Source organism: Bos indicus, chromosome 12 (genome assembly GCF_029378745.1).
Source record: "Bos indicus isolate NIAB-ARS_2022 breed Sahiwal x Tharparkar chromosome 12, NIAB-ARS_B.indTharparkar_mat_pri_1.0, whole genome shotgun sequence".
In the NCBI taxonomy this organism is placed as follows: Eukaryota; Metazoa; Chordata; class Mammalia; order Artiodactyla; family Bovidae; genus Bos; species Bos indicus.
In genome coordinates this window covers 13,979,693-14,004,944 of record NC_091771.1, presented here as the reverse complement: position 1 = coordinate 14,004,944, position 25,252 = coordinate 13,979,693, and the positions used below count along the sequence as shown (strand labels likewise).

Sequence of the window (25,252 nt, the reverse complement as noted above, 5' to 3'; positions counted from 1 at the left end):
GAAGCAGAAAAAAGGAATCTAGAAATAATCCATCATAAATGGAACAAACAAAATGTTAGTCATGTGAAAAAATTACAACCGTTTTGCAGTAAAATTAGATTCCTACCTCTGAACATGTACATACATAGACTTCCACAAGGATTAAAGATAATATGAGACAAAATTACTTTGCATTTGCATTACAGAAGTATTTATTTTAAAAGACACAGACATATATCCAAACTGCATGATTAAATACTACTTTTGGCTATATCATAAATTTCTAGATTATTGAGATGCAGCATAACAATAAAGAAGACTAGACTCGTTTTGAGAGGATGTATTTGTAACATACATAAGTGACTAAGTGATAAGAAAATTTTGAACAAGCCATAGAACCTTGGGAATATGGTTTGAAAAGTCTTACTTTTTAAAACATAAATATATATATAAAAAAAGATAAAACCCAATGGAAATTATGACCAACCTCATTAACAGTAGATCAGATCAGATCAGATCAGTCTCTCAGTCCTGTCCGACTCTTTGGGACCCCATGAATCGCAGCACGCCAGGCCTCCCTGTCCATCACCAACTCCCAGAGTTCACTCAGACTCACATCCATCGAGTCCGTGATGCCATCCAGCCATCTCATCCTCTGTCGTCCCCTTCTCCTCTTGCCCCCAATCCCTCCCAGCATCAGAGTCTTTTCCAATGAGTCAGCTCTTCGCATGAGGTGGCCAAAGTACTGGAGTTTCAGCTTTAGCATCATTCCTTCCAAAGAAATCCCAGGGCTGATCTCCTTCAGAATGGACTGGTTGGATCTCCTTGCAGTCCAAGGGACTCTCAAGAGTCTTCTCCAACACCACAGTTCAAAAGCATCAATTCTTCGGCACTCAGCCTTCTTCACAGTCCAACTCTCACATCCATACACGACCACAGGAAAAACCATAGCCTTGACTAGATGAAACTTTGTTGGCAAAGTAATGTCTCTGCTTTTGAATATGCTATCTAGGTTGGTCATAACTTTCCTTCCAAGGAGTAAGCGTCTTTTAATTTCATGGCTGCAGCCACCATCTTCAGTGATTTTGGAGCCCCCAAAAATAAAGTCTGACACTGTTTCCACTGTTTCCCCATCTATTTCCCATGAAGTGATGGGACCGGATGCCATGATCTTCGTTTTCTGAATGTTGAGCTTTAAGCCAACTTTTTCACTTTCACTTTCATCAAGAGGCTTTTGAGTTCCTCTTCACTTTCTGCCATAAGGGTGGTATCATCTGCGTATGTGAGGTTATTGATATTTCTCCCAGCAATCTTGATTCCAGCTTGTGTTTCTTCCAGTCCAGTGTTTCTCATGATGTACTCTGCATGTAAGTTAAATAAGGGATTGATAAATCAAGCCCCAAAATAAGGCCCCAAATTTGGCCTGTCAATTATCAATATTAACAGTTTGTAAGATGTGGACCACCTGAATTCTAAAATACTATTGGTATGAGTATAAACTGGTAAAAGCATTTTGGAAAGAAATTTGAGATTCTTAATAATTTTTATTAAAGTATAGCTGTCATAAGAGTAGGTACATTATTTGTAAGGCTTTAGCTTGTTTCGGAGAAGGCACTGGTGACCCACTCTAGTACTCTTGCCTGGAAACTCCCATGGATGGAGGAGCCTGGTGGGCTGCAGTCTATGGGATCTCTAAGAGTCGGACACAACTGAGTGACTTCACTTTCACTTTTCACTTTCATGCATTGGAGAAGGAAATGGCAACCCACTCCAGTGTTCTTGCCTGGAGAATCCCAGGGGTGGAGGAGCCTGGTGGGCTGCTGTCTATGGGGTCGCACGGAGTCGGACAGGACTGATGTGACTTAGCAGCAGCAGCAGCTTGTTTAATTTTGACAATTTATACCTGTGTTACAATGACAGAACAAGATATAAAACTTCTGCATCATGCCTAGAAAGGTCTCTTGTCCCTTTTTCTCAGGCTACCATGATTCTGATTTTTAAAACAGCTTTACTGAGTAATAAATCACATAACATATAATTCACTCATTTAAAATGCATAATTAAATAGTTTTTTAATATGAATACAGGTATTGAACCCACGTCTCATGTATCTCCTGCACTGCAGGCAGACTCTTTACCACCGAGCCACCAAGGAAGCCCTTGTAACCATTACCATAGTCAATTTTTAAAATTTTCATCACTTCAAAAGAAACCTGATACCCTTTAGCTATGCCCTTTCCATCTGTCTATTGTATTTATCTGTATTTTTGCTCCACCATATTCTTTCTTCCTCCCTGATGTTCTAAGATTTCCTCCTTTATTGTTTTATTTCTCTTTCAAGCTTCTAAATTCATTCTTTTAGGAGAGGTCAGCTGGTGCCAGTCTTGGGATTTTTTTTCTTTTTTTTCATCTGAAAATGTCTTCATTCCCCTTTCATCTTTGAAAGATGTTTTTGCTGGATATATATTTCTGGGTTAACTGTTCTTTTTAGTTGAAAAATGCTGTCCCACTTCTTTCTGGTCTCCGTAATTTCTAATGGGAAATTCACTGTCATTTGAATTGAATTGTTTTCCTCTCAGACATTTGTTTCTCGATGCTTTCAAGCTTTGCTGTCTTTGAGTGAAGTCTGACTCTCAGTGACCCCATGGACTGTAGCCTACCAGGCTTCTCCATCCATGGGATTTTCCAGGCAAGAGTACTGGAGTGGGTTTTTTTCTGGAATTAATTTCTTTGGATTTAATCTGATTTTGAAAATTCTTAACTTCTCAGTTCTGTAGGCTTATGTCTTTTGCTAAATTTTGGAAATTTTCAGTTCGAGTTTATTTGAAACTTTTGCAGGTCTGCCCTCTTTCTCCTATTCTTCCAGAACTCTCATGGCAGAAATTATAGGTCTTTTTTTGATGGAGTCCCACGGGTCCCTGAGGCTCTCTTCATTTCTTTTTTTTAAGTCTTTTGTCTCTCTGTTTGGTCATATTGCATACACCTTAGTGTTCTATCTTACATTCACTGATTCTGTCCTTTATCCCCTCCATTCTGCTATTGAACCATCCCACTAAGTTTTTTATTTCAGTTATTGTGTCGTTTCCATTTGGTTTTCTGAATATTTTATTCCTTTTCTGAGACTTTTAATATTTTTATTTGTTTCAGGCACATTCCTTAATTACTCATTGAAACATTTTTATGAGGATGGCTTTAAAATGCCCGCCAGATAATTCTAACCTCTGCATTTTCTCGGTGTTGGCACATGTTGATTGTTATTTCTTATTTAGTTTGAGAGTTTCCTGGTTCTTGCTTTGGTGAGTGATTTTCTGTTGAACTCTGGACATGTTGGGTATTATGTTGTAAGAGTCTGTTTCATTGTTACTTCCACATAGTAGTGGAAGTTCAGAGACTCCATGAACACTGGTGGAGGGAATAAGGACTTCTGTTACTGCTGGTCAGAAATGGGAGTCCTGGCTGCCTGCTAGGCTTCTGCTGATAAGCCCCTGGCTGGGCGGTGCAGGAGCACCTCATTACTGCTCCCACAAAGATGCGGCCTTGCTACTGCTGAATGATGGTAAAAAACCTCGACTCTCCACTAGGCCTCCTCTGACACTCTCCCAGTGGGAAGGGGGAGAGTGCCTTGTTAGCCACTAGATGGAGCAGAAGTCTAGCCTCCCCAAAGGGGCTCCCCTCACACCAGAGGATGTGGTTGTTACTTTCCAGAGGGAGTGAAGAGTCCTGTCTCCCCACTCAGCCTTCTCGGACAGCAGCCCAGCAGGAGGACTGGGGCCCTGTTATAGCCCAGCAAAGGTGAAAGTTTAGGCTTTCACTCAGTGTTTGCTGGTGTGGGTGGTGGCGGAGCCATTGATGTTTTTTCCGTGGTGTTTGTCTTCAGTAGAGTAGCTGCTACCTCAAAATTTTCAGTCTTAGGCTGCCCTTTTCCTGGTCCTTTGATTAGAGAGCAGGCTTTTCCTGGATTTGTTTTGTTTTGTTGTTGTCTGCATCTGTTGGCATTTTGAGCTTTCTTTCTTCCTTCCTCTTATCTGTGATATATGAGGCCAAATGAAAACCCAGGGAGCTATTACCAAGTCGTTCCTTGAATCCTAAGGCCTCCAGTCAGTTTGCCTTCTTCTCTCCACCTTTCAGAACTTCTTATGTTAATATTATATCCAATGTCCAGGGTTTTTAGTTGTACTTGGCATGAGGAGTAGTTATATGAAATACTTATACTTTATTTTGACAGAAGCAGAAGTGTACATGGGTATATTTAGTGGTAAAGGGTGATGTAAGTGACTACTAATGTTAGATTTAGATGGAATGTCACTGAGCTTGATATTCAGTTTTTAATGTTTTCATCATTATACTTATTATGCTGAAATTTAATAAACTCTTTTTAAGCTTTCATAATAGGGTTACTAATTTTAAGCTTTCATAATAGGGTTACTAAAGACTCTTTTAGACTTTTTAATCTTGGTTTTATTAACTCTAATGTATTAAAAATAGTCCTCAATTCTATTACTATATTATGGTTGAAAAATGAAATGAAAAAATGAAAATCTAAGAAATCTGAGATTATCTATAATAAACTATCACATCGAAGGACAAATGCCACAGCATTGCCTTGAAACACTGCATGTTTTTTTTTTCCCCAACAATTTCTCTTATTGCTTGATGAGAATTTATCATTGATCCAAGTAACCTCTTTCTCAAAACAAGCAGTTTTTTGAGAGGATAAATTTGAACAGATTTTTATTACTTTTTTCTTTTTCGATTCTTTTTTTTTTTCTTCCCCTTCTGGATGTATTTGGCTGTGGCCTTGGTGCAGTTCTTGGTCATCTTTTACCTAGGTCATAGCATTCTTTTGTTCTAATGTTTAACTCTTTCAAACATTTTGTGCTTTGCATGTTTAATCTTCATATTAATGCTACTCTTCACATTTTTGATTAAGAAAAAATGAAAATGGTTTTTGGATTTTACATTTTTTTAAATAAAGTAAATGTGTTTGGTTGTTTTAGGCCATGTCTGAGTGAAGGAAGTATTTCAAATACTTACCCCCAAATGCCTTTTTTCCCCTGTCTATTGTCTGTCTTTAAATACATTGTAGAAGAAAGGAACTAGAGATAAGAGAGAGAAAACAAAGATAAGTTATGAGTCACTGACGAAAAAATTAGGAAGCAAAATTCAAAGCATACAAACACAAAGCTTCTAATACAAAGCATTAGGCAACGATCAGTAATTTTTAGTTCAAGGTTTAAGAACATGTTATTTGCCAAATCTAAGCATTTTCAGGAAGGAGAAACTAGAGCATTTAAGACGTTCTTAGCAAATGATGAGTGCTGCAAGTAACATTTTATGATAATAGGTATTATGTAAAGCACCTTAAGATTCATTGCTGGTTACTCTTGCCTAAATTTTGTTCAATTTGAGCTCCAAATTTAAAGTACAGGAAAAATTTAAGAGTGCTTTCGGAGCTACTAGGGAGCAGGAACAAAACACATTTAACTTGTTACAGTACAGCATACAACTTACACAATTAACTAATCCATTCACTTACTGAGGTCAGCCACAGAAATGACTGCACTACTAGAAAGCCTGTCCTAGGTGAAAACCCCAAAGAAACAAAGGTAGAAAGGTAAACTAAAGGCAAGGTAAGAATGATTCAGATAGCTAGATGACATAGTAACAAAAATACGGGGAGAAATGTTCAGTATTATTAAATCAGTTGTTGTTTATTGATTGCCTGGTATTTTTCAAGTACTTTTTGTTTATTTATTTATTTTTTTAACTTTACAATATTGTATTGGTTTTGCCATACATCAACATGCATCCGCCACAGGTGTACACGTGTTCCCCATCCTGAACCCCCCTCCCACCTCCCTCCCCATACCATCACTCTGGGTCATCCCAGTGCACCAGCCCCAAGCTTCCTGTATTCTGCATTGAACCTGGACTAGCGATTCGTTTCTTACATGATATTATACATGTTTCAATGCCATTCTCCCAAATCATCTCTCCCCTCCCTCTCCCACAGAGTCCAAAAGACTGTTCTATACATCTGTGTCTCTTTTGCTGTCTCGCATACAGGGTTATTGTTATCATCTTTCTAAATTCCATATATATGCGTTAGTACACTGTATTGGTGTTTTTCTTTCTGGCTTACTTCACTCTGTATAATAGGCTCCAGTTTCATCCACCTCATTAGAACTGATTCAAATGTATTCTTTTTAATGGCTGAGTAATACTCCGTTGTGTATATGTACCACTACTTTCTTATCCATTCATCTGCTGATGGACATCTAGGTTGCTTCCATGTCTTGGCTATTATAAACAGTGCTGCAATGAACATTGGGGTACACGTGTCTCTTTCACTTCTGGTTTCCTCAGTGTGTATGCCCAGCAGTGGGATTGCTGGGTCATAAGGCAGTTCTATTTCCAGTTTTTTAAGGAATCTCCACACTGTTCTCCATAGTGGCTGTACTAGTTTGCATTCCCACCAACAGTGTAAGAGGGTTCCCTTTTCTCACACCCTCTCCAGCATTTACTGCTTATAGACTTTTGGATAGCAGCCATTCTGACTGGCGTGAGATGGTACCTCATTGTGGTTTTGATTTGCATTTCTCTGATAATGAGTGATGTTGAGCATCTTTTCATGTGTTTGTTAGCCATCTGTATGTTTTCTTTGGAAAAATGTCTATTTAGTTCTTTGGCCTATTTTTTGATTGGGTCGTTTATTTTTCTGGAATTGAGCTGCAGGAGTTGCTTGTATATTTTTGAGATTAGTTGTTTGTCAGTTGCTTCATTTGCTATTATTTTCTCCCATTCTGAAGGCTGTCTTTTCACCTTGCTTATAGTTTCTTTTGTTGTGCAGAAGCTTTTAATTTTAATTAGGTCCCATTTTTTTATTTTTGCTTTTATTTCCAATATTCTGGGAGGTGGGTCATAGGGGATCCTGCTGTGATGTATGTGGGAGAGTGTTTTGCTTATGTTCTCCTCTAAGAGTTTTATAGTTTCTGGTCTTATGTTTAGATCTTTAATCCATTTTGAGTTTATTTTTGTGTATGGTGTTAGAAAGTGTTCTAGTTTCATTCTTTTACAAGTGGTTGACCAGTTTTCCCAGCACCACTTGTTAAAGAGATTGTCTTTTCTCCACTGTATATTCTTGCCTCCTTTGTCAAATATAAGGTGTCCGTAGGTGCGTGGGTTTATCTGTGGGCTTTCTATTTTGTTCCATTGATCTATATTTCTGTCTTTGTGCCAGTACCATACTGTCTTGATGACTGTGGCTTTGTAGTAGAGCCTGAAGTCAGGCAGGTTGATTCCTCCACTTCCATTCTTCTTTCTCAAGATTGCTTTGGCTATTCGAGGTTTTTTGTATTTCCATACAAATTGTGAAAGTATTTGTTATAGCTCTGTGAAAAATACCGTTGGTAGCTCGATAGGGATTGCATTGAATCTATAGATTGCTTTGGGTAGTATACTCATTTTCACTATATTGATTCTTCCAATCCATGAACATGGTATATTTCTCCATCTATTAGTGTCCTCTTTGATTTCTTTCACCAGTGTTTTATAGTTTTCTATATATAGGTCTTTAGTTTCTTTAGGTAGATATATTCCTAAGTATTTTATTCTTTTCGTTGCAATGGTGAATGGAATTGTTTCCTTAATTTCTCTTTCTATTTTCTCATTATTAGTGTATAGGAATGCAAGGGATTTCTGTGTGTTGATTTTATATCCTGCCACTTTACTATACTCATTGATTAGCTCTAGTAATTTTCTGGTGGAGTCTTTAGGGTTTTCTATGTAGAGAATCATGTCATCTGCAAACAGTGAGAGTTTTACTTCTTCTTTTCCAATCTGGATTCCTTTTATTTCTTTTTCTGCTCTGATTGCTGTGGCCAAAACTTCCAAAACTATGTTGAATAGTAGTGGTGAGAGTGGGCACCCTTGTCTTATTCCTGACTTTAGGGGAAATGCTTTCAATTTTTCACCATTGAGGATAATGTTTGCTGTGTGTTTGTCATATATAGCTTTTATTATATTGAGGTATGTTCCTTCTATTCCTGCTTTCTGGAGAGTTTTTATTATAAATGGATGTTGAATTTTGTCAAAGGCTTTCTCTGCATCTATTGAGATAATCATATGGCTTTTATTTTTCAATTTGTTAATGTGGTGTATTACATTGATTGATTTGTGGATATTGAAGAATCCTTGCATCCCTGGGATAAAGCCCACTTGGTCATGGTGTATGATCTTTTTAATGTATTGTTGGATTCTGATTTCTAGAATTTTATTAAGGATTTTTTCATCTATGTTCATTAGTGATATTGGCCTGTAGTTTTCTTTTTTTGTGGCATCTTTGTCAGGTTTTGGTATTGGGGTGATGGTGGCCTCGTAGAATGAGTTTGGATCAAGTACTTTTTAAAAGCTATCCCATTTAAATTCTCATAGTAACATATTTTACAGAATTTCAGAAAATTTAAATAACTTGTATAATTTTATATAGCTAGTGATAAGAGACAGAATAGAATATAAGTCTACGTCTTTTGGACTCTACTCCCAATCTTTTTACCTTCTGAGCAACCAGGGAAGCCCTGAAAGTCTCTCAGTTGTGTCCAGCTCTTTGTGACCCCGTGGACTGTAGCCTGCCAGGCTTCTCTGTACATGGAATTTCCCAGGCAAGAATACTGGAGTGGGCTGCCAGTCCCTTCTCCAGGGAATCTTCCCAACCCAGGGATTGAACCCAGGTCTCCTGCATTGCAGGCTGATTCTTTACATCTGAGCCACCAGGAAAGCCCAATCTTTTCTAAAAATGGTTCTACTGTCTCCATGATTTTACCTTTTCCAGACTGTCATATAGTTAGAATCATATACTTTGTGGGCTTTTCAGATTGGCTTCTTTCACTTAGTAATTGCATTTGAAGTTCCTTGTGTCATTTCATGGCTTGATAGCTCATTTTTTTCTTTTATTTATTTATCTTTTTATTGCTAAATAATATTCCATTGTCTGGATATCAATTCAGTTCAGTTCAGTGGCTCAGTCGTGTCTGACTCTGCGACCCCATGGACTGCAGCACGCTTCCCTGACCATCACCAACTCCCGGAGTTTGCTCAAACTCATGTCCATTGAGTTGGTGATGCCATCCAACCATCTCATCCTCTGTCATCCCCTTCTCCTCCTGCCTTCAATCTTCCCAAGCATCAGGGTCTTTTCCAATGAATTAGTTCTTCGCATCAGGTGGCCAAAGTATTGGAGTTTCAGCTTCAGCATCAGTCCTTCCAATGAATAGTCAGTACTGATTTCCTTTAGGATTGACTGGTTTGATCTCCTTGCAGTCCAAGGGACTCTCAAGAGTCTTATCCAGTACCACAGTTTAAAAGCATCAATTCTTCAGCAGTCAGCTTTCTTTAGGGTCCAAATCTCACATCCATACATGACTACTGGAAAAACCATAGTTTTGACTAGATGGACATTTGTCAGCAAAGTAATGTCTCTGCTTTTTAATATGCTGTCGAGATTGGTCATTGCTTTTCTTCCAAGGAGCAAGCGTCTTTTGATTTCATGGCTGCAGTCACCATCTGCAGTGATTTTGGAGCCTCCCAAAATAAAGTCTGTTACTGTTTATATTGTTTCCCTGTCTATTTGCCATGAAATGATGGGACCGAATGCCAAGATCTTAGTTTTCTGAATGTTGAATTTTTAGCCAACTTTTTCACTCCTCTTTCACTTTCATCAAGAGGCTCTTTAGTTACTCTTTACTTTCACCAGTGTGGTGTCATCTGTGTATCTGAGGTTATTGATATTTCTCCTGGCAATCTTGATTCCAGCTTGTGCTTCATCCAGCCTGGCATTTCTAATGATGTATTCTGCATATAAGTTAAATAAGCAGGGTGACAATATACAGCCTTGACATACTCCTTTCCCAATTTGGAACCAGCCTGTCTGGATATACAACAGTTTATTTTTCACCTACTGAAGGGCATCTTGGTTGCTTCCAAGTTTGAGAAATTATGAATAAAGCTGCTATAAACATCTGTTTTTGTGTAAACATCAGTTTTCAACTTGCTTGAATTGAATTGGTTTAGTCGATCAGTTGTATCCAGCTCTTTGTGAACCTATGGACTGTACTGCTAGGCTCATCTGTCCATGGGATTTTCCAGGCAAGACTACTGGAGTGGGTTGCCATTTCCTTCTCCAGAGGAACTTCCTGACCCAGGGATCAAATTGGTCTCCTGTATTGCAGGCAGTCTCCTACATTTGCAGGCAGATTCTTTACCACTGAGACACCAGGGAAGCACTTTGGGTAAATGCCAAAGATTATGATTGCTAGATCATGTGGTAGAACATGGTTAGTTTTGTAGGAAATTGCCAAATTGTCTCCCAAAGTGGCTTGACCATTTCTCATGCCCACTAGCAATGAAGGAGAGAGTTCCCATTGCTCACAATCCTCACTAGCATTTGATGTTGTCGGTGTTCCAGATTTTGGCCTTTCCAATAGATGTGTAGTGATATCTTGTTTTGATTTTCATTTCCCTAATGACATTTCTTGTTGGGCATATTTTCATATACTTATTTACCATTTGTTTGTCTTCTTTGATATGGTGTTTGTTCAGGTTTCTGGCCTATTTTTTAATCTGGTTATTTTTTTTCTTATTGTTGTGTTTTAAGAATTTGTTGTGCATTTTGAATAGCAGTTATCAGATGCGTCTTTTAGAAATATTTTCTCCCAGTCTGTGTCTTGTTTTATTCTCTTGACAGTATCTTTTATAGAGCAGAAGGCTTAATGAGGTCCAGCTTATCAATTATTTCTTTCATGAATTATGTCTTCAGTGTTGTATGTAAAAAAACATCACCAAACCCAAGGTCATCTAGGTTTCTCCTGTGTTATATCCTAGGAGATCTGTGGTTTTGCATTCTGTATTTAAGCCTGTGATCCACTCTGAAGAGAGAAAATAAGTAAGAAATAAAAAAGGCAAAAGAGACTAATAGAACACAGATATTGAAATGGTAGACTTAAATCCAAGCATACCATTAGTTACATCAAATGTAAATGGACTAAAAAATCCAATTAAAAGGGGAAAATTTTCAGATTGGATTGAAAAAACAGTTTGGTAACGTAACTTTTTCATAAGAGATACATTTTGAATATAAACACATGATTTGAAAGATGGAAAAAGATAAACTATGAAGACATCAATCTTAAGAAAGCTGGTCATGACTATATTAATATCAAGTAGATTCTAAGGTATGGACTACCCCCAAAGTTGAAGAGAGCCAGTCAGTTTGTCAGAAATGAATAATAATAATGAACTGAACTGAACTGAATAAATATAAATTTACCTAATCACAGTGCTTCAAAATACAGAAGTAGAAATGGACAAAATTAAAAAGAAAAAGACACCACAAGTCTACAGTCATACTAGAGAGCTTAACTTTTTTGAGTAATTGATAGAACAATATACAAAATCAATAAGCAAGCATATAGAAAATTTGAACAACTAATCTACCAACTAAACTTAATTACCACTTATAAAATACTCTACCTAGCAACTATTGATTATACTTTGTTTTCAAATGTACATGAAACTTTCACCAAGATAGACAGTATACTGGATGATAAATTTCAAAGAATTATATGTTCTTTAATCACAACAGAATTCAGTTAGAAGTCAGTAACAGTTCCAAAGCTAGAAAATACGTCAACATTTTGAAATTAAGCATCACAATTATAAATAATCCTTGAGTCAAAGAAGAAATCACAAGAATTATTAGAAAATATTTTAAATTTAATGATAATGAAAACAGCATATAAATATTGTGAGGTACAATTAAAGCAGTATTTAGAGGAAAACTTACAGCTTTAAATGTGTATATTAGAAACGAAAAAGGTTTAGAAACAATTGTCTAAGCTTCTATCATAGGGGACTAGAAAAATAAGCCAATAGCAAATAGGGAGAAATGACATAATAAATAGTAGAAATGAAAGAAACAGAAAATGGAAAAACAGAAAAATTGACAAAGCCAAAAGACTGATAAAATCGATAAACCGTAACAATACTGATCAGAAAAAGGAGGATAGTGGGGCTACTACTTTAGGTCCTATAGACTTAAAAAGGTGATAAAAGCCTCTTTTAAACAACTTCATGTCAATAAATTTGACAGCTTAGATGAGATGGGCAAATTCCTTGAAAAATACACATATCATCAACACAGGAAGAAGTTACTTTTATGTTTAGCTCTATGATCCATTTCAAATTAGGCTATATAAATGGTATGAATTAGAAATCAATGAAATTGAGCTCATAATTAAAACCCTTCCCATAAGGAAAGCTTAAGATTGACATAACCTCACTGGTAAATTCTACCACATATTTAAGGAAGAAATAATATCTAGATTATACAAAATCTTTCAGAAAATTGAGGTGGGAACTCTTCCAAGCTTATTTTGGGAGGCCAGCCTAACCCTGACACACAAAATGAACAGGAACATTATCAGAAAAGTAATTACAGACCAGTGTTCCTCATGAACATAGATGCAAAATATTTTCAAATTTACCATACCTGGTATATATAAAAAAGTTAATACCTCATGATCAGGCAAAGTTTATCTCAGGAATCAGAGTACGTTCAACTTTCAGAACACAATGTAAAGAAGTGATGGAGCTAGTCATGAAAGTCTGAGGAATAGTTTTTCAGGCAAAGGAAAAAAACAGGTGCAGAGGTCTTAAGATGAGAACATACCTGGACTCAGATTCTGGAAGTGAAGTATGTCTAGAGCGAAGGGAATGAAGAGGCAGTTCTTGTTACCCCTGTGTTCTGTGGGCACCACCCCTGCTTTATTATTATTCTCATTTCTGCCGCAAGGGTAACAATAAGTAAATAAGAATAGTAATGTATCCATTTCCTAGAGGCAAAAAAAAGCTATATTTTCTACAGAACCACTATATCCTTAGGTGTATAATGGTATTCAAGTTTAAGTATTGACACTTACCAAAGTCAGAATTATACCTATAGAGGCTGAACAATTGGCCGGCCTCCAAGAAAGCTCCCAATGTGACCTTCACCTTTACGAAGTCACTTCTCGGCCAAAACTGCCTTTTAGCCTTATTAGCTTAGAAACTTGACCTTGTAAGTATCCCAGGATTGGGGAGATATAAAGAAGTGTTACTAGAGTTCACAAATAGCAACTATATAAAACTCAAATGCCAGTTTATTAATTTACAAGAATGCACAAAACTCTCAAGGAAATCAGAAAACTTGTATCGGTCATTAGTGCTTCTTCTCCTTGTAAGGAAATGACACTGGAAGCCAAATAATCATAAAGCTAGTTACTGAGCATGGGAATCAAGTCCATCACTTGAGTTTGAGTGCTCTTGACCTCTGGCTCTGGACACTCAAGGAGCCAATCTCCATAACAGTGTCATTCTTATCAGAGCGTCACTGAGTGGGAACTATCTTCACTTGCCCATTTTTATGCTGTGTTCTTCACATAATCCCTTCTGATGGATTATTCTTTCTTTAGTTTATATTATAACCCACCATGCTCCTCTGCCCATGGACTTTTCCAGGCAAGAATATTGGAGTGAGGTGCCATTTCCTACTCCAGGAGATCTTCCTAACCCAGGGATCAAACCAACATCCCTTAAGTCTCCCGCATTGGCAGGTGGATTCTTTACTGCTAGCACCACCTAGGAAGCCCAACTTGATATATATCCCTTTGAATATATTTGATATATTAAAATCTTCTTTTGAATATAGTTTCATTACCTAATATGATAATGTTTCTGTTTACTAATTTATTTATAATTCTTTTAAAGTCAGTTTCTGTTTTGCCAACATATCAGGAGGCCTAGTTCACCAGTTTGAATGAACTATCTGAATTTTCAGAATTAAAAAAACTGAAAACTTCAAAAGATATATTAAGTTTTTAGTTATTTACGTGAAGACTTAGTTGATGAGTTTTTATATCAGTATTTTGGAATACCTAGAGTGTCTCTGTCCTAGTTCCCCTGATGCTCTGCAGAACTGTGTTTCCATATAATTGATTTCTTTTGTAATCCCGTGTATTATATTTTATACATTTAAAAGCATTCTAAGAAGGAGTTCGTGGTCCTTGCTATACTATCAAAATGAGCCATGGCATGATAAAGGTAAAGAAACTCTGAGCTCACTAAGGGAGGAGCTCTGAGAGAGGGGGGCGGTGCTCCTCTGACGGTCCCGGGAAGAAGGGCCCCAGTAGAAAGGAAAGCTGAGTTACAGAGAGAAGGGGAGACAGCTTGGGGCAGAGTCTTAAGGCCCCAGAAACCCAGAGTCTTGTCTCTCTACAGCCATCTTAAGCTATAAGCTTTTTTGGCAAATTAGTTACTTTGATAAATGTGGCCTGGTGTTCTGACAAATTGATTCTTTTTTGTATTGACCTAGAGGAGGAGCCTGGTAGGTTGCAGTCCATGGGGTCGCTAAGAGTAGGACACGACTGAGTGACTTCACTTTGACTTTTCACTTTCATGCACTGGAGAAGGAAATGGCAAGCCACTCCAGTGTTCTTGCCTGGGGAATCCCAGGGACGGGGGAGCCTGGTGGGCTGCCGTCTATGGGGTCGCACAGAGTTGGACACGACTGAAGCGACTTAGCAGCAGCAGCAGCACCTTCCTGATTGACTAGAGCTCTCTCTTAATCAGATATGAGAATGAAGGGGTAACTTTCGCAGTCCCGTTATTCTATTAATATTATTCTATCAGTTCATTTAAAAAGGACATTTTACCACAACACCACTGTTACACTCAAAGGAAATACCACATCATACCATCATAAGATGGCTCTGATTATGACCAGAAAGGCAGATAGTATAAAGTACTTTCAGTATGTGTAGAAATGGAACCCTCCTCCATGCTGGTGAGAATGTAAACTAGTACAACCAGAGTAGAAAACAGCATGGCAATTCCTCAAAATAGAATTATTAAACGATCCAACAGTTCTACTTCAGGGTATATGCCCCCCAAAATTGAAAACAGTCTCTCAAAGGAATATTCATACACCCACATTCATCGCAGCATTAGTCCCAATAGCCAGAAATAGGAACAACCCAAATGTCCTTAGATGGATGAACGGATAAACAAAATGTGGTATATGTACTGTGTCACGTATAAATACTGACCTACTGGCAGGAAAATGGCCTACATTATTTCCCAGATCTTTTAGATCAGTTGGGTCTATATTTCAGTGAACCACTTGATACAGGAAAAAAAAATATATCTCTTAACTGGAAACTACTTTGATAAGTAGAAGGCCTTCCATCACAAATGCTTGCCTTGGGTTCAAATCCCAAACACCATCATTTACCAGCTGTGAAACCTTGAGTGTGTGACTTAAACTCTTTGACCTTCAGTTTATACAAAAATAGGAATAATAATCTTTACCTCATAAGGAATTACGAGGGTTTAATCATATGTAAAAAGCTCTCATCACAGTATCTAACATGTAGTAAGCATTGAATAAATAGTTATAATTACTATTTATTTTTTATTAACATTATTATGTATTAAGTAATTTTTAATTGAGTGCTTCCCTATTTAGAGTAGTCAAAATATCCTTTATGGCTGCTTACTATTTTTCTTTCTCAAGCCCTGTTGATATGTGCTCTTCTTTTAATAGGTACAACATAAAAGATACGGTGCAATTCTTAAGCGTTTGCACTGTCAGGTAAATAAGCTTCACTCAAATAGAAGACAATGGCAATGGAACATCCAACAGCTGGAAAAAACCGCTGCTGAACTGAGAAAACGTATTGGAATGAAAGACTAGCATGGCTATAGGGTGTTGTAGGGCCTGGACTATGCCACAAAAATTATGGGATAGAAAGGTGAGAATATCCTTTGGGTCTTAACAACAGCATCCACTATCAAGGGGTTGTCTTAAGGACAGATATATTTTCTCCTATTTTGAATCAGTCATCTCTTTGTTAAAGTTCCTTCCAACACTATAATTGATAGCAATAGAGAGACAGTAGGAAGGCTCGCAGAATAGTGAAAGACTCTGTATGAATATTTTGAGTGTATAAGATGTCCTGAACTCATCAATGCCTATTTATAAACATGTTGCCTTCACTATTATATGAAGCAAACATTTAGAAGAAAGAAGCACTTGCATTTTCAACGATTTGAATTTTTAAGGTATTTTAAATGGTTGTCTGTTTCAGACAACCTGCTCTTTTACCTTGGCTTCAAAGAAGTCCATAAATATTGACATTTATTATAATGTTATGTATTCAAGGCTTTCGATATTTACTTAGTTTTCTCCTTTATCCAGAAGGTAACAATCATTTTTTCTTTGCTGTTGGATAAATGTATTTTAGAGCTTTGCAATGTATACAATCTTTTGTTCACTTTTCTGTCTATACATTCTTACTATTTTATAACTAAATTCAAGTTATAGCATCATGTAAGACAAACATACTACCTCTTGAAAAATGAATGTTAGCCAATGTAGAATAGCATGTATTTTTTCTCATGTATGTCCACAGCCACAAATCAATACTTAATTTGTCACTTCTAGAGTAAAAGCGTTCCTTCTTCTGGCTCCATTGAGTCAAATTTTTAGAAGCAGAAATAAATTATTAATTATTTAAGATATGATTTTAAAATGCTCTCTTTTAGGATTTAATGAGTCCAAAGCAATAACATTAAACAAGTATCTCAGGTCTATTTTGTCCTCACTTATCTATGTGCAAAGACTCAGTTAGATTATAGCTGATTTAAAACCTGATATTAATAATCTTATTATGCCTAATAATTGTAGTCCTATTAGGAATTTGCATGGCTAATCACGGCTAACACTTCAAGTGGCTTATGTTGTAACACAGTCAGCTTTGGTCCATGACTCAGAACTAGGTTTTTTTTTTTTTTTTTTTTTCTTGCTACTTTTTTAGGACTAGGGTTAATGTTACTAGATCACAGACATAACTTCAAAATGCAAGATTATTAAACTGATAGAAGATACATAGGAGAAAACCTAGATGACCATCGACATAGGGATGTCCTTCTTAGATACAACACCAAAGGCACAACTCATGAAAGAAATAATTGAAGAGCTAGACGTCATTAAAATTAAAAATGTTTGCTCTGTAATAGACACTGTCAAGAGAGTGATAAGACGAGCCATTGACTGAAAGAAAATATTTGCAAAAGACAAACCTGGTAAAGAACCATTATTTAAAATATAAAGTAAAATTTTAAAACTCAGCAATAAGAAAACAAATAACCAGATTAAAAAATGGGCCAGAGACCTTAACAGATGCCTCACCAGAGAAGATATACAGATGGCAAATAAGCACATGAAAAGATGCTCCACATGAAATGTCATCAGGGAAATGAGAAATAAATCAATGAGGTACTGCCATATACCTATTAGAATGGCCAAAAGCTGGAACACCAGCACCGCCAAATGTTGATGAGAATGCGGAGCAACAGAGACTTCGTTTATTGCTGCTGGGAAGGCAAGTCGTTTTAGAAGACTCTTTGGCAGTTTCTTACAAAACTAATCATACTCTTAAGATATGGTCCTGCAGTCACACTCTTTGGTATTTATCCAAAGGAGTATAGAAAACCAAAGTCCACACCAAATCACATGATTATGATGATTATGGCAGCTTTTTTTCATAATTGCCAAAACTTGGAAGCAGCCAAGATGACCTTCAGTAGGTGAATGAGTAAATAAGCTGTTTTACAGGCAAATAATGGAATATTATTCAGGGCTTAAGAAAGAAATATTATCAAGCAATGAAAAGATATGACAAAACTTCAGTGTATATTACTAAGTGAAAGAAGCCAATCTGAAAAGGTTACCTAAGTTCAACTATATGACATTCTGGAAAAGGCAAAACTAAGGAGACAGCAAAAAGACCAGGGGTTGCCAGGGTCACTAGGGGGTGAGGGGTTAGAGGAGAGATGATTAGGCAGAACATAAAGAATTTTGGGGAGGCGTTGAAAATATTTTGTATGATACCATAATGATGGATATATGTCATTATACATTTGTCCAAATGCATAGAATGTACAATACCAAGGGTGAATCCTAAGGTAAACTGTGGCCTTTGGGTGATTTTGAGGTAGGTTTACCCTTGGTTTAAAAAAATGTGCCATTCTGGTGAGTAATGTTAATAAATGGGGGGCCTACACATGTGTGGGAACAGGAAGTATATGGGAAACCTCTTTCTCTCAATTTTGTTGTAAACCTACAACTGTTATAAAAATGTCTTTTTTTTTAAAGCACTTAGATCCATAGATAACAGTGCATGCAAGTTAGTATTAGTAAAGCATTTTGCAAGGGAAGTGAAATTCTACTTATAAAGGTTGTTTTGGAACCTTGTACAGTTCACAAGAAAAGTGTTAGTTGCTCAGTCGTGTTGCCCACCAGGCTCCTCTGTCCTTGGAATTCTCTAGGCAAGAGTACTGGAGTGGGTAGCTGTTTCCTTCTGCAGGGTATCTTCCCAACCCAGGGATTGAACCCGAGTCTCCTGCATTGCAGAGAGATTGTTTACTGTGTGAGCCATATAGGGTATAGCAGTTAACATGCAAAGTTCCTATATCATTTTCATTGATTGAACTTGGAATCTTTTATTCATCCATAAAAATAATTAAGGCCTCCATCAATACTGTGGAAATTTAGGACTATTTTTTGGTAGGGAGAGTCAGTAGATTAAGAAAAACTTGTGGTTTTTCAACTAAAAACTATCTGATTTATTAGTTGCTCATGTTTTCAGTACTATAAATATTTTATTTTTCAAAAATTAAGCTAATGATTAGTAAAGCTAATGATCAGAAAAAGTTATATGCCTGTCATAAATAACTTATCCTGTATTCGTTTACCTAAATTTATAATGTATTTCTAAGGGAAGGATTTTTTCTTTTACTTTTCTGATAAATTTGGCAGGTAAGTAATGCGTCTTCTATATCACATTAGCTTACCATATAGCACTTTCTCCTGAACGTTACTGAACTATGACCGAAACAAGGAAAAATAAACTGAAATAGATACTAAAATAGCAGAATAGATTTATTCAATACATAGCTAAGAATGGGATGTTTCAAATTGCTTTTTCTCCCCTGTAATGTTCTATTTAAATGATGACTGTGAGGTCTAGATCTTGAGAAACATAAAAATAGCATATGATTTAGTAATGACAGAGTTGCTGCTGACATAACCCAGTAAAGACAGACATGAAGTAATGAAACTTCAATCTCTTAATTAATTAGATGATGTATTCCAAAAGCAAAACCAGAGTTAACGTGATAAATAGTTTTAAAAAGCTCTCTGGCATAACAACCATGTAAGAATCAGAATAAAACACTTAAATTACAGATATTTGCAGTATTGCTCAGTCACGTAGCACAGGGTAATTTAGAGGCAATGATGATGCGCTGCCCATCTAAGATACATTTTCAAATTTCTCTTGTCCAAAACATTTACGTCGAGACATACCATCCCCCTCATCTACTTATTACTCTCTGTGACATTGTTTTATGTAGAATAGAAATTTGTAATGCCTGTGCCCATATCGGAGAAGCTTCCTCAAGGTGCTCTCAAGACTTATTTTTCCTTGATTGCATAGTGCCTCATTGTGTGTGTGATGTGAGAGAAAGCCAACAATCCTGCAGAACCGAGTTGTTTTGTCTTTAGAGACTGCTGCTGCTGCTGCTGCTGCTAAGTGGCTTCAGTCCTGTCTGTGCGACCCCATAGTGTTAACTAATTCACGCCCAGTGAGCCAGCCAGATGTATCCCTGGGCTGAAAACATCACATAGATCTCTTCTCAGCCATCTTTCCACGCGGACAGTGCACAGCCATTGTCAAGTGTCTGTTGCTCCTTAGAGGGATGCTGCTTTGAGGACGCCTCCATCCATTGGATGTGATATTGACTTGGTTGGGAAGTTAGAAAATGTTGCTATTTTATCTGTGGTTCATACAAGTTTATATAAAGCACTCAATTCTCAAAAGAGTGCATTCTTTTTCTAATCTTTCACCAATTTAGATTATTCATCCTCTATGCCTTTCAATCTCAATTAATCTGTCAATGTAATTACTCATGCACAGTTTCCTAATAATTAGTCTAATTCTCCCACTTTTCTTTTTCTTTCCATCAAAAAATAGCATTTCCACCTTCAGAGCTTTCCTTTTCTCACTCCCTGAACAGCTCCAGTTGTATGATCTTTAAGCTCCAGTTCCCATTTTTGTTGTAATTCAAAGTTTAATTCACTGGCCTAAATACAGATCCTGAACACTGAAGACAATCTTTAATTTGCAACTGTCTTATGCAGGAAGCTCCATCTTTACTTCGAAATGCGTCACAAAGATAAATTTTATGCAAAACACTACACAGTCAGTGCTCTGCCCAGATCCTCTCAGATCTTTTTTTAAAATCCTGTTGAGCACCCCTCTCCCGAGTGAGCCATAATTTTACTTCCACTAGCTCTCACCTAATACTGTCTGTGGGAGGTTTGCTACCCTCAAAAGGACTTTGCCCAATACAACAGCCTCACTTGGCTTCTTCTTTCCATTCTTGCATCCCTTACTCTCCCAGAACTTCACTCTCCCAGGAGAAACTGGGATAAACTACTTTCTCAGAGTCTGCTTCTGGGGATCCCAAACTAAGTCACCTTGCAAAAATAATTACACACCAAAATCTCTATTTTCAAGAGATGAGTATTACTTTACTCCTGTTCCTCATTGCAGATCCATTCTGCTTCCAGCTGCAGCAGCAACAGAAAATAAAAATAATTTTTTAAAAAGCAAGAAACTTAGCACCTTTGAAATCCAATCACTATTCCATTTCAGTTCAGTTCAGTTCAGTGGCTCAGTCGCGTCCGACTCTTTGCGACCCCATGAATCGCAGCACACCAGGCCTCCCTGTCCATCACCAACTCCCGGAGTTCACTCAGACTCACGTCCATCGAGGCGGTGATGCCATCCAGCCATCTCATCCTCTGTCGTCCCCTTCTCCTCCTGTCCCCAATCCCTCCCAGCATCAGACTCTTTTCCAATGAGTCAACTCTTCGCATGAGATGGCCAAAGTACTGGAGTTTCAGCTTCAGCATCATTCCCTCCAAAGAAATCCCAGGGCTGATTTCTTTCAGAATGGACTGGTTGGATATCCTTGCAGTCCAAGGGACTCTCAAGAGTCTTCTCCAACACCACAGTTCAAAAGCATCAATTCTTCGGTGTTCAGCCTTCTTCACAGTCCAACTCTCACATCCATACATGACCACTGGAAAAACCATAGCCTTGACTAGATGGACCTTTGTTGGCAAAGTAATGTCTCTGCTTTTGAATACGCTATCTAGGTTGGTCATAACTTTCCTTCCAAGGAGTAAGTGTCTTTTAATTTCATGGCTGCAATCACCATCTGCAGTGATTTTGGAGCCCAAAAAAATACAGTCTGACACTGTTTCCACTGTTTCCCCATCTATTTGCCATGAAGTGATGGGACCAGATGCCATGATCTTCGTTTTCTAAATGTTGAGCTTTAAGCCAACTTTTTCACTCTCCACTTTCACTTTCATCAAGAGGCTTTTTAGTTCCTCTTCACTTTCTGCCATAAGGGTGGTGTCATCTGCATATCTGAGGTTATTGATATTTCTCCCGGCAATCTTGATTCCAGCTTGTGTTTCTTCCAGTCCAGTGTTTCTCATGATGTACTCTGCATATAAGTTAAATAAGCAGGGTGATAATATACAGCCTTGACGTACTCCTTTTCCTATTTGGAACCAGTCTGCTGTTCCATGTCCAGTTCTAACTGTTGCTTCCTGACCTGCATACAGATTTCTCAAGAGGCAGGTCAGGTGGTCTGGTATTCCCATCTCTTTCTAAATTTTCCACAGTTTATTGTGATCCACACAGTCAAAGGCTTTGGCATAGTCAATAAAGCAGAAACAGATGTTTTTCTGGAACTCCCTTGCTTTTTCATTTAGTATAATTTTAATATTTGTGTTTAAGTTAAAAAGGCAAGCCAAAAGGCACAAACCTTACTCCCGATATTTAGTACAACAGTAAAAATACTATGAGCCTTCAAGTATACTCAATCAGTTACTGTTTTGTACAGTCATCCTGTTTCTTTTTTCTTTCAACGATCCTTCCTAATCTTATCCATTTCTTAAAATTAGCTGTTCTCCCTTTTAATCATTCATTATTTCACTACAGCTCAAAATACTACAGTAACAGCCTGCTGCAGATCAAGAGTAATTAGCTCAGAATATTACAAAGAAATGCGGGTCTAGAAGACAGAACATTGTAAAGAGTCAGAGTCATAGCACCTGTCATCATGGCTTCAGAAAATTTACAGTCATTGTAAAAGTATTTATTGCTAAGGGTATTTTATAATATCTTTATGATTTTTTTTTTACTTTAGAAACACTGAAAAATGTAAAATTAGTAACAGTTACGAAAAACCATTATTACTGTTGTGAAAATGGTTTTAACCTAGGCTAAAGTAAATTTTAGACTTTTTGCTCTAGGCCTTCAAACACTTAAAAACATTAATATTGCTAGTCCTCAAAACTTTAAGCTGATGTAAATAATTTAAAACTCTGAAAAATGTCAGATATTTATGGAAGTAGGGCCCAGTGGTATGAACAAAATTTGAACAATGGCTTTCATTTTGTAACATAATATTAAAAAGAAGCTGACTGGTATGAGTTAGAACCAGCTGATGATGACAAAGAAAAAATTTTATGTTCTACCTTCTCTGTTCAGTGAATATGACATGGTTCTTTCTATCTAGATCAATTTAGTTGGCAAGATATATATATATATATAGATATAGATATAGATATAGATATAGATACATGTATGTATGTGTGTGTGTGTGTGTGTGTAAGGGTCAAATACAACATAAAACGTCTGTAATAGAAACATAAACCAAGCCCTGTGGAAACACAAAATAAGGTGCAATTATTTCCAGACGAGGGTGGGAGAGTTTAAAAGAAGAGGTGACGTTTGAGATGGACTACAAAGCAGTTATTAAGTTCTCATGATTGTTTTCACTCATCACACTCTGAAAGTTTCTATTTTATTCTGTTTTTTCATTTCCATTAGCAAGCAAATATCTGGCCTGCATAATAGATGCTCAGCTTTACGTTGAATGAATTAGTGAATAAAATGATCGACCATTACTCTTGTGATCAATATCTCCCAATACCCCTATTTTCAGTCGCTCCCACCTCTAATCTTATTGTTAATGTTAGTGCTTGAGTTATCGTCTTTGAGTAAAAACTGAGCATGAAACACTTTTTCTGAAAAAAAGAAAACCTTTCCAAAACACAAAATCCACTTTAGGACTAAACAGTAAACACTTAAAAATCTGTCCCAACCTGCCTATTAATCCACTTGTCAATTTTTGTTTTCTGCTCTGCTTAACATTGAACCCTGTATTCCAGCGAAAGCAAAATTCTAACTCTTCTGTAGGCACATATTTTCACATATTCCCTTTGCCTCAAGTTCTGTCACCTACGAGTCAATACTAATACAGCATCAGAACCAGGTTCAGCTACTATAAAGCTTGAACTACATTTAAACACATGTACACTCATGGCTGATTCATGTGAATGTATGGCAAAAACCTACCAAAATATTGTGAAGTAATTAGCCTCCAACTAAAATAAATTTAAAAAGGAAAATAAAATCAAATGCCTTAGTTTCTCTGTAATGAACTTAGAAGTATTTCTCTATAATAGCTTAGAAGTACTAAGAAATCTACATCATGAATTCTGACTCAAAATAGATATTGGTTTACAATTTAGAGAACTTATGTAGAGTTCCTTGTTTAAAATAGGTTAAAATAACTTTAAGCTTTTAAATGTTTGGCTTAATTATGGAGAGTCCAGCATGGAATCATTTGACTGACATTGAATGATTCCAAATAACAGATAATTCATTTATAATTTATAAAAGAACATGAAGATTACTTCCAAAATTTACTTTTATGGTTTTAAGCCAAAATATGTGAATATTTATTAAGACCAAAACTTTTCTTTAAACAGTTTTCTAGAAAATGAAATGAAACTTTTAGGTAACCCTAATGAAAATAAACATGTCTAACAAGCCACAAGAAATATGCTTTTGTGTTCTTCAATTATAAACAGTTTGCACCATGCTTTTTAAAAGAGTTTTATGTATTGAAAAACTGTATAAAATACTCTATATTTTAAAGAGGAAATCTGTAAAAGTTTCATGAAAATATAAACAAGGGGCCTGTATGGAAATAGAAAGAAAATCTTTCTTAAAAATGGAAACCGTAACATTTCTCTGAATGGCATATCATATATTACTCATAAATATAATGCCTATTCAGGATGATTTGGGGCAATTTCACTTTGTTTTATTGTTTCTATATGGGTTATGCATAATTATGGAGTTTAACCATATTTCTAATATATTTTTTCAATGACACACTTTATAGCTTTCCTAATTACATCTGTAGCACAATCATTTTCAAAAAACCAGCTTTCCATGTCTATTATATTATTCTTTATATCAAAATAGCCTCTCTTTTAATCATTTTCAAATAGTCTTTGCTTTTTCCCCCTTGAATGGCGATCTTCCACAAGCTGATGGCATGGGAGTTTTGAGTGCTTTTCAGTTTTGGCATCAGAAGTATCCTTAACCATGCTTATTAGGCCTTTAAGAGTGCTAATTTTCTTGTAGAAAGGGGGTTTTGAGCCTTCATTAGGATGCTTCCCAGATACTTTCATTTCAGCTATAGCTTAGTATAATTATGGCTGCTTTAACCAGGGCTGTTTGAGAACAGCACTGAGTAGCTGATAAATAAATGACAATGGTAACACAGTTTAACATCCCATATACAAAAGGACAATGTGTATTCTGTGATATTAACTATTGTAATTGCTAATACATCACAATTTAGGTGAATAAATTCAAAGAAAACCAAAGTCCTTGAAATTGTAAGCATTCTTTGAATCTGAATAAAAATTGCAGCACTATTTAATATGATGGACCCTGGAATGGAGTGAATAAAAAAAATGAAAAGCCAAATATACCTTATTAAAAACAATGATAAAAATACCTTATTAATATGAATATTACTGAGTATAAATTTGCTGAATGAATTAAGAGGAAAAGTAGATTGTAAAAATTAGGAGATATATATTGTAATTACGTAGTTTTTAAAGTGGCTATGAACTTGGTTTCAAAGAGCTGGGAATATGTAGCTCATGTCTAGCCCAAGAATTGTTTTCTCTGAGCTAAATATTCCCAGTTCTTTTGTAGCAACTCATGTGACTTTA

The 25,252-nt window shown here is 36.6% G+C and overlaps 1 protein-coding gene across 2 annotated transcripts in view; it reads left to right on the top strand.

Annotated features, from left to right (window-relative positions):
* CCDC122 (coiled-coil domain containing 122) overlaps window positions 1-16,839 on the top strand; it is a 34,375-nt gene extending 17,536 nt beyond the window's left edge. For both annotated transcript variants that reach the window (XM_070800032.1, XM_019971868.2), the window contains one exon: window positions 15,614-16,839. In XM_070800032.1, the coding sequence (XP_070656133.1) occupies window positions 15,614-15,763 (150 nt within the window). In that variant the 3' untranslated portion in view covers window positions 15,764-16,839. The remainder of the gene's footprint in view (window positions 1-15,613) is intronic.
* The last annotated feature ends 8,413 nt before the right edge of the window (window positions 16,840-25,252 follow it).